This window comes from Gadus chalcogrammus, chromosome 21 (assembly GCF_026213295.1).
Source record: "Gadus chalcogrammus isolate NIFS_2021 chromosome 21, NIFS_Gcha_1.0, whole genome shotgun sequence".
Classification (NCBI taxonomy): Eukaryota; Metazoa; Chordata; class Actinopteri; order Gadiformes; family Gadidae; genus Gadus; species Gadus chalcogrammus.
Window position 1 is genome coordinate 16,642,470 of NC_079432.1, and position 9,938 is coordinate 16,652,407.

General features: G+C 43.2%; 1 protein-coding gene across 1 annotated transcript; it reads right to left on the reverse strand.

Annotated features, from left to right (window-relative positions):
- Positions 1-2,961: 2,961 nt before the first annotated feature.
- Positions 2,962-9,504, reverse strand: LOC130374673 (cartilage intermediate layer protein 1-like). The gene is made up of 8 exons (XM_056581603.1): positions 9,455-9,504; positions 9,040-9,080; positions 8,901-8,934; positions 8,744-8,791; positions 6,477-6,648; positions 4,619-4,728; positions 4,347-4,521; positions 2,962-4,004 (listed from the first exon to the last, which is right to left on the reverse strand). Exons 2-8 carry the CDS (start codon positions 9,049-9,051, stop codon positions 3,872-3,874), a joined length of 684 nt encoding a protein of 227 aa, XP_056437578.1. The 5' UTR covers positions 9,052-9,080; positions 9,455-9,504; the 3' UTR covers positions 2,962-3,871.
- Between the last annotated feature and the right edge of the window lie 434 nt (positions 9,505-9,938).

The following is a 9,938-nucleotide window of genomic DNA, read 5'->3' on the forward strand; positions in this document are numbered from 1 at the left end:
CCACCATTGCCGCAGTAGATATCAACCCCAACATCCTCTGAAAGTAAAGCAGCTCTATATGCCTGTTCTGGCGAAAAGCACAGAGGGTTGCCTGGATCCCGGATACTCTCTGAGGGGTGAGAGATGCCCTCATCGTGAGAGAGTTCAGGTAGAGTCCCAAAAAGGACGTTTCCTGCCTTGGATTCAGGTCGATCTTGTTCGAGTTGACCTGGAAGCCGAGACACTGAATGTGGGACAGTACTGTCTCTGTATCCTCCACAACCTGCTGGCGGGATAGGGCACATATGAGCCAGTCGTCGAGGTAGGGCATAATCCTTAAACCCCTCCTCTGAAGGGTGCCAAGGCAGCCGCCACTACCCTGGTGAACACCCTCGGGGACAGGTAGAGGCCGAACAGAAGGACCTGAATTAGATAGGCTTGTCCCTGAAAGGCGAAACGGAGGAACAGCTGATGTTGTTGACAAATTGGGATGTGGAAGTACGCATTTGCCTGCGAGGTAGAATCGCCAATGACATGGCAGAGCCCACGTCACACGTCATCTGGGCAAGGGCAGACAACACCGTATCCATAAGATCCTTGGTGTCCTGATCACCTGCACCAACAGTCTTCTTTACAGCAGCCAAAGAACCACCAATGCATTTCCGGAGCAAGCAGCAAGAGCAGACGCATTATAGGCCTTACAAACAAGGCGATCAGTCCTGTAACACTCCCTTCGAGGGCAGTGTGGGTCTGCAGTCAACCTCGGTGGTCCAGTGGAAGTCAGAGCAGCCATCTCCCTTTCTACAGGCGGCATATCCCCCAACCCGGTCTGCGGTGGGTATGAACCCCTAGCCAGCTTCCTGCAACCTACGTTAAACTGACAAGGTTTGCTCGGAGTCTCCCAGGTTTTCCTGAACATTTGGCAGAAATCTTCTGCCGCAGGGAGGGACACCGTGGGCCGGGACTGGGCAATACCGGCCCAGACAAAGGTCTGGTTCTCAGATATGTGAGTTGGATCGTCGGGGTGATACTCTTCCTGCTGGGAAGAACTTTTGCTCAAAATCTCAGAACGGGGCCGAGACTTTTTAGTTACATCCTGTACGGCAGGTGCCCCCAAATTATGGAAGTTACTTTTCCTTCAATTAAGAGAGACCCCAGGTCTCTTCCTCCCTTTACCCCTAGGTCACCTACTAATAGCATTAGTATATTAGTATATTCGTACATTAGTATATGTATATTAGTATATAAAAGTCTCATATCTGAGAGACAGAGTGATCCAACGGCACCCCCTCGTTGAGTTCTTAAGGGCCAAGTTCCTATCTCGCTCCAATGACTTTAAATTAATTTATTGCAATTCCTTCTATTTGTATGGTTCGAGGCCGCAAATTGAATACCGTATAATGCTGAGGGCCTCTTGGATATAAAAGAGAACCCAGGATTGGATAGTAATCTTTTAATTGGATATCACCTGCTAATTACATCACTTCCTGTAGGGCTGGATGTTACTCTGATTCATGTGAGAGAGCAGACATCTTGATCTGACGCCAAAGTCATTCTGTGTCCCAACATTCAAAGTGTTTGCATCACTTATTGTAGGACTATGTTGATACATTTTTGTAGCCTGTTGGAATGTTTTTTTCAATTTTTAATTGCATTCACGCTGGAAAAACATTTAAAGCGGCATTAATTTGTCGTTATTATCTTGATAAACAAAAATGAATTTAGAAAAGGAACCGTTCTAATTTCATTCGTTTGAACACAGACGTCCGTTGTGCACCACAAAAACACGCCCTTCTAATCTGTCCCAAAGATAAATAAATGTCTTCCCTGGGTCACTGAATGTTTTTCTTTTGAAGGTAAATTAATCACCATGGCAAGAATAGAAATCATCTTATTAACAACCAAACATAATAACAAAATACCCATTCACTAATTTAAGATTAAGAAGTTAAATGCACTCACGCTAGAAATGTTATCAAAACACATTTTAATGCTGAAAATCTTAAAATGTTGCATTTTCCACTAAGAATAAAAATAATGTCATTGGTCATCTTGGTGTGTGTGTATGTGTGTGTGTGTGTTCTTGCAGTGGGTGTGGCGCTCTATTCATCCATTCACCTATTGAAGTGCACACCTCAAGGTCATCAACTCTCATCGCCTGACCATTGTTTGAACCACTCTAGAACTGGATCTTTCAATTGTGACTTCAAGTATATCTTCCGTTTTGGCGTCTTTGTGAGTTTAACCTTGTCTTCCTTTGCTCGAGGATCCTACCTGCAGGCCTTCCTGTCTTCGGGTGTACATTATTCGTTCTCTTGCCTTATTAGACCACACCATATTGAAGCGAACAACTCTGAGACACAGAGACAGCTTCAGGCTACCAGCGTCTGTCTCGTACAGTTTGGAATGAGAGTTTGTGAAGGCACTTTTGCGCAAACTTTAGTCTATCTTGACTTACCTTCCGGTGTACTTTTTGTCCTCCAAAGCCAAAGTTCCTCAGATCAAGCTTCCCTTGTCGCATGGCCATGATGCTGAAATCACCCGCGCAGGCTGCGTTGCTATGTCGCTGACTGACGTGACATCAATTTGTGTGTGCATGTGCCCCTCGTCCATGGTATTTTAGCCTACTCAATATGTGGATTTTTTTTTTTTTTGAAAATAACATGGCGGTAATACTTCCATATTAATTGATAAAATAGCAGGGGATGGGAAGGGAGGATGGCTGTTTCAGAAGGGGGATGATTTTGATCATTTTAATTCCAAAGGGGGATGCCATCCCCCCTCATCCCCCCTCAACTCGAGCGCAGTTTTTCAGCATGGGCGTTGTCACGGATCCCACCGGGGAGGCGTCTTTCAAAGCTTGGGCCCCCTTAAGACGGCTCAGCCCTTAGGATACCGATCTTTACTTCCTACTCCCTTCTGTCACGTCCGGCATAAAACCTGTACTCAAGCAAGAACGGAAGTGACATCCATGTAGGGTTAATCAGTTAATATATTTATTTCTAAACACAAGATATAAATGATAAAATTAAAGGGTAGGCAAAAACATAAAACATGGATCTCCATGACAACGGATATGTCCATGAGGCAGGCTTATTTTCCTTCCTTCCCCTAGCGGGATTAACGGGGTTAACCCAAGCTTCTACAAGTTTCGGGTAGTAATTCTATGTTCAAGGTCCTGTCCGAACTATGAGAACCGACCAAAGCCCAGCGTGATCCTTCTAGTATTCCAAGATACACAAAGTAGTTATTGTATATCTACAAAGTAGACATAAAATACATATTCCCAGGGTCCCAATATTACCTTAGCTGAAGAGCACTCGTCTCTGGCAAAGAAAGGATGATACCCTGAGCAGCTATGCTCCAGGTTACATAACTCTCTCCAAGGCCAGTCTATGGTCTTATCTTCCCTTAATGTAGCAGATCTCATATATTTCTCGCCACCCTCCAAAACACAGGACATTTGTATAATTTCTGGAATGAGGGAGTATAGCCCCAACATGGGCTTTTTAACTCAAAAGCACATAATGAAAGTAAAAGTGAAACAGGGACTTTTTTTTAAATCCAAAACATAAAAGTTAAAGGGGGACTTTTAAAACTCAAAAGCATACACTGAAAGGAAACCCTCTGGCAGGCTGAATTCTTCATAAAGGAAACATTCTTGCAGATACTGGAAAATAAACCTAAATAGAATTTTTTTATTTCAACTGTCTCTAAGTATCACTGGAGCTCAGCCAACGTGGCCCCCTGTTGCTGTCGCAGCAGCTTCCTCTTCTGGGTCCCCAACAGGCAAGTTGTCTGTCCATCAGCATTTCTTGGTAGAAGGCCTCGGAGACGTCTCCCTGAGTGGCGACGGCCTCCAGTTCCATTATTGTATAGCCTTATTAAAGGGCTAACCTCGGATCGGACCGGGTCGGATCGGAGTTTCCGGATCACAACAGCATCCAAAGCGTACCTTGTAATCAAGACACCGTCTTTTGGTCTGGTCAGAGTTGCGACAGACAAACCCAGTGGTTGGATTGAAGCTGGAAGAGGATTTGAGTTCATTCATTTTACAAATATATCACATATATATTCTTTGTAAATGCATATATCATGAATTACATCCTATACAGTTTGTTCATTTCTGATAATAAGAGGTGCTTGTTTATTGTTGGAGACAGCTGTTGACAGCTTCTAGCATCCTTATCTTAAGACTAAAACATTGTTATTTTGTGATTTTGAGTCTTCAAACGAACACTGACGTTACTTTAAAGTAAACTAACTCTACAACTCTAAATGTCATGAATGCCATGTCTTACTCTCTGAGGAGTCACACTGATTGTTCCAGGAAGTCTGAAGCCTGTCCTTTTCAAAGTTAAACTCACATGAAGAAGTTCTGCCCTGTAGCCAATGCTGGGGTCATAGTGTCTACAGTGACGGCCTCTATGTAGAGAGGTTCATCGCAGATGGACCCCGGGTATTGTATCCTCAGATGGCTCAGTGTCTCCCAGTCCCCTGTCCCACCTGGGTTGTCCCGGTCCAACCATTTGCTCCAGCAAACTGTGGACAAATGGAGGGAACCCATCTCGAATGAATGAATGAATTCATGAAAAAAGCAGATCAGAAATTCAGACTTAGCCACATGTGCTGTACTCACTGTGTTGGTTGCAAAACGGTGGGTGGCAGACAAAACGTACACGATAGTCCAAACATGTCTGATCCGGTTGGTCTTTGTTCTTGCAAATAAAGCCTGTGGTTGCGTCAGCCCTGGGCAGAGTCATATCATGTGATTGTAAGATACATATTGAATTACCCATCTGGAAGTTCGCCTCTGAATTCACCACTCTACTCAAAAAATGTAACCTCACCCAAACCGTCACTTTGTCCTTCCATGTAAATGTCATATCCTTGACCTAGTTTGCTCTGTCTTCCTTGTCCACAACTACTCACAAAATATATTGATCCCCTCCAACGCTCAGATCTCAGACAACTGCTGTTGTCTTCCTGCCAGTCTGAATCTCCCCTTACTCTCAAAATCCCCGGAGCACCTCGTCGCCACACAACTCCAAAACCATCTGCACTCCAATAACCTATTTGAAAACCTCCAGTCAGGTTTTTGCCCATTCCAGAGTACTGAAACCGCACTACACAAAGTTTCAATCACCTCCTCACTTCGCTGACCCTGGTGCCCTTATCATCCTCATCCTCCTGGACCTGAGTGCACCCTCCATCCCGTGAGCCACAACATCTTGCTCATTAGAATATACCTCGGTGTATATGGCCCCGCACTTAGCTGGCTCCGGTCCTTTCTCTCTACAGATCATACTTTATCTCTATTCATAACCACTCCTTTGCTTCACTCCTCTGTCTAAATCCTCTGTCTCATCCACAGTGCTGCAGAGAAACTGATCCATGCCGTCATCTCCTTCCGTCTTGAACACTGCAACTCACTCCTCTACTTCATCAGTGCCAGTCCAATCAATAAACTCCAACTGGTCCAGAATGCTCCTGCAGCACCCCTAACTCACACCAAATCCTGGCACCCCATTCCCCCTGTCCTAAAGGCCCACTGGCTTCCTGTTTCCCATTGAATCAACTTTAGGGTTCAGGGGCCGGTTGCACCAACTGGGCGTAACTAAGACTGGTCGTAACTGCTAAGTAGGTCTTAGTTACGACCTGGCGTTAGAATGGAACTAACGCCGGTTGCACCAACGGGACTTACGCCTGGTCTTAACTACGCCCGGTCTTAGCCATGCGCGGCCATGTGAATGTTCCATGGTATGCGCATATCACCGCGTTGCTAGGATACCTCTTGACAACAGCTGTTTACTATTTTACTTGACATGCTGTTGGACACCGAAATAAATAATTCATTCGTTCACTCATTGTCATTCATCAATTGTGTTAATGCCTAGCAATAAAACACTGCAAACGAATATAATTAAAATATGTATTTGTAATGTCTGGTTTACGACGAGCAGGCATTTAGACGGGAATGGTTCTGTAGGAGAGATTTGTTTAATGTGTCGGCCTTTATAAAACATATAAACATAGTTAAAACAACATTCACAACTGATTATAAGTTGAGAACGGACTAATCGGCCAGCGATATCTTCCCGACAGGAAGTCGATCTGTGAACACTGATCATATCTCCGGCTGTGCTTTGAAATGCAGTTTAGCGAAGCGGTGCAAGGATGGTGGTAAAGCTGCATTGGATTGGCTGCAATTGCTATAGAAACAGCCTGGAATTTCAACTCTACGCCTGCCCCTGACCAGGCGTAGGATTTACGCCTGGTCTTAGTGAAAAGAACGCTAAGCCCAGTTGGTGCAACCGGCGTAACGGTTAGGTTGGACTTAGAACGCCAAGTTACGACCAGGCGTAGTTACGACCAGGCTTACGCCCAGTTGGTGCAACCGGCCCCTGGTCCTTTAGGGTTCTGGTCCTGTAGGGTTCTGGCCCCTGCATAAATTCCATTTATTATCAATGTTATTATCATTATTATGCAAGACTTACACAGCAATCACCTCCCCTGCCGCAGCAATACTGAGGCCAGTGGTGGTCTCCACCTCGATGCCTACTGGCGTGGGGCAGATCTTCCCGGGGTTCTCGTTGCGCAGCGACGTGAGGATCTCCCAGTCCCCCGTTCCAGACGGGTTGTCCCGGTCAAACCACTCTGTCCAGCACCCTGATGCAGAGCAGAGGGGGTCAACGCGTGTTAAAAGTAAAATAATTCCCAAATCATATCAGGCCACATCTGCATGTACATGCATGGTATGATGATATAGCAACAGTAATAATAGCAACATTATGTTCGCATTCTTTTTTGCTACATTTGTAAATTCTAATCTCAACCGACATTGACGAGACTTACTTACAGGGAAACCACTTTTAAAAACCACTAATCCACACAGTTTTACAAAAATGGTGTGCATTATAACAAAAACATGAATAAAACATTAGATCTCCCCTCACCATGTTGCGCTTAATAAATAAATTCGATTTTATTTGATTAGCATTTTACAGACAGATACAATGGATAGGACGGTTAGTTAGGTCCACCACCGTTGCTTCTCTCTCCATAAAAGGCTAAAGTCAGTGTTTAATGACGTTGATGTACCTTTGACCATTTCCTATTGAGGTCTTCAACAGGGGGTCCGCAGAGGTATTGCAGGGGGGGTCGCAAACATTTTGATTGATTAGAAAAAAAGATTATATTCCTTTAAATGCACACACTAGCCGCGTTTACATGGACACTTTTGACCCGATTTCTAATCGTAATAGATCGATTCCTATCATGCGATCCGAATGTACTATATATATGGCATTTACAAAAGTGGTAAGCATACGTTCATATGTCTCTCGTGCACACGCACACCTGACACATCTGGATTGGCTGCAACATTTTTATGCATTTGATTTTAATGAAAGCCCAGCAGGAGAGAGCTTTTCTCTGCCTGCTCAATTAAGAAGGACAGCACAGCAACGTCAGTTTCTAGTCCGGTCTTTATATCTACCCCCTCCTCCGACGCAAAGGATACGTATTTGGATGAGAGTGCGCAGCCAAGACTGTTCGGAGAGAGAGAGAGAGTGCTGTTATGTAAGGGATACTGTACAGAACGCCGGTCTTTATCGGGAAAATAAGCGATCAGCAGAAAAATTGTTTGCCAAAGACGTTGACGTCGCTTAGCAACCGGACACGCTGGGGTTGATAAGTTACCGGACTACTTGCGAAGTGAAGAAAGACACTAACAGACATCAATAATTTTCGTTTCCACATTTATGTTTTCATAATGTCCATTTGAATAGCTTTTATGCATGATTAAATGCAATTGACAGACATTGTTGACCTTGGCAGGTATCGGTTCATTATGTTATGGTATGTTAATGAATGGCAGTGGCATGGCCACCCTACTAGCCGCGTTTACATGGCACATCTGATCCGCATAGATTTCTATGCGGCATAGATCTGTTCCTAAAATGTGTTCCGAATGTACTGTATACATGGCAGTAACAAACTAACAAAAGTGTCCGTTATGTCTCTCGCGCACACCTGACACATCTCTGGACCGGCGGCGGCATAATGGATGTCTTATATCACTATCGGGGATTTTAAATTTGATTTTAATGAAAGCACAGCAGGAGAGAGCTTTTCTCTGCCTGCTCCTTCAATTAAGAAGGAGGAGGACAGCGCAGCAACGTCAATTTCTCGTCAGATCTTTATATTTAGGCCTACCCTAAGCTCCGCCGCAAACAAGAGGAATTTGGATGCGAGTCCGCAGCCAAGACTGGTGGGAGAGAGTGGTGGACGCGCGCGGACACTACGCAAACACGTCATTAATAAACACCCATGTCCCGTCGCTTAGCAACCGCTGGGAAACGTTGAAGACATCCAGTTTGTAAAAAACTGTTTAGAATTAACGCTTGTTGTCAAGAAATCGAGAACCAGCGAGTGAAGCTCTTATTCCCGCTCTCCTTGCTTGACCGCGATCTAGCATCTAGGATTGATTGCTCTTCCTTGGGTCCCCGGATGTTAACACTGAATTTCATGCATTGAATTTCGCAGGTGACTTTGGCATGTTGAATTTGGGGACGTTGAAATAATTAAGTTTTATTTTTTAACGTTGAATATTTATATATATTATGTATTCAGTAATTTAAATTCACTGGCTTTATATTTTCAAAATCCGATGACACAGATTTACTTCCATAAAACATTATGTTCAATTTTTTTTTTACTACATTTGTAAATTCTAATCTCAACCAACATTGACGAGACTTACTTGTGTTTACAGAAGGCCGACTTTGCTCGGATATATCCTGAGTACTTACTGAAAAATAAACAGGAAAACAACTTTCAGTACAGATTTGTCAAGAAGATAAGCATATTTAAGATAAAATAATGATACCGATGCCAAATTACTAATATGGCGAATTTACCGGTCATCAAACCAGCCATAATGAAAATGGGGATCTGTAAGATAAAATGAAACATACATATTATAAACATCCGTTATGCTACATAGATATTTAATGACTCTTGAAGTAATAAAGTCTAACAATGGAGGGTGAACAGTACCAACTGGAACATGGCTGCAGATTATCTTGCTCTTCTAATACCTAAGGAGAAATCACATTTATTGCATAGAAAAATAATCTCAAGGGTTTTATCGTGCACTTCTGATAAATAGCATATAAATACATAAAATGTAAGCAAACAAAGAACAATCTCTGATATATCTAAGAATAGAGATAAATCACACAGATCCGGAACTGGATCTAACTGATATATATGTGGTATATCTAAGAATAAATCAGATATTGTAGCATCATCATTTCTAACCTACTTTCTACAACTCATAGTTTCAATGAGCTTACTTGACAATAGCACTAGCTTGACATAAATACCATCACAAAGAACATTTTTCAAGGTTTCTATTACACCTATTCTGTCCTTATCGACATAACAAGGGGTCAAAACATGAGACACTCACCAAAGAGGCTTTAGACAGTCCGGTTCTAGCTGTGCTTAACAGTGCAGAACCTCTCTGGCAGAATGGCAGAAAGTCTTGGTTTATATAGGTTTCATATTTCCTGAAGGAAAACGTATGACACCGATTTGGCAAATGCCCACAGCCAATGGCATTTGACCACTGTGATGGAAAATCTACATGTTACGTTCAGGTTCTTCTAAAATGTAAATCTTAGTGTTTCGTGTGATGTAATCTGTTTCACATTCCATTCTTGGAATCTTGCTATTCTGCAGGGTCGTCTAAAATGTAATTCTTAGTGTTTCATGTGATGTAATCTGGTTTCACATTCCGTTTCCGCGTTGTATGTAGTTTGGTTTGGGCCTGTTTTACTTGACCCCCTGGGGAGCGTAGAGAAGCAAAGGGTGATAAGGAACAGCCTCAACCACCTTCTTAACCTCTGAAGAAACTTCAATCAATAGATTAACATATGGTTAACAAGGGCTTT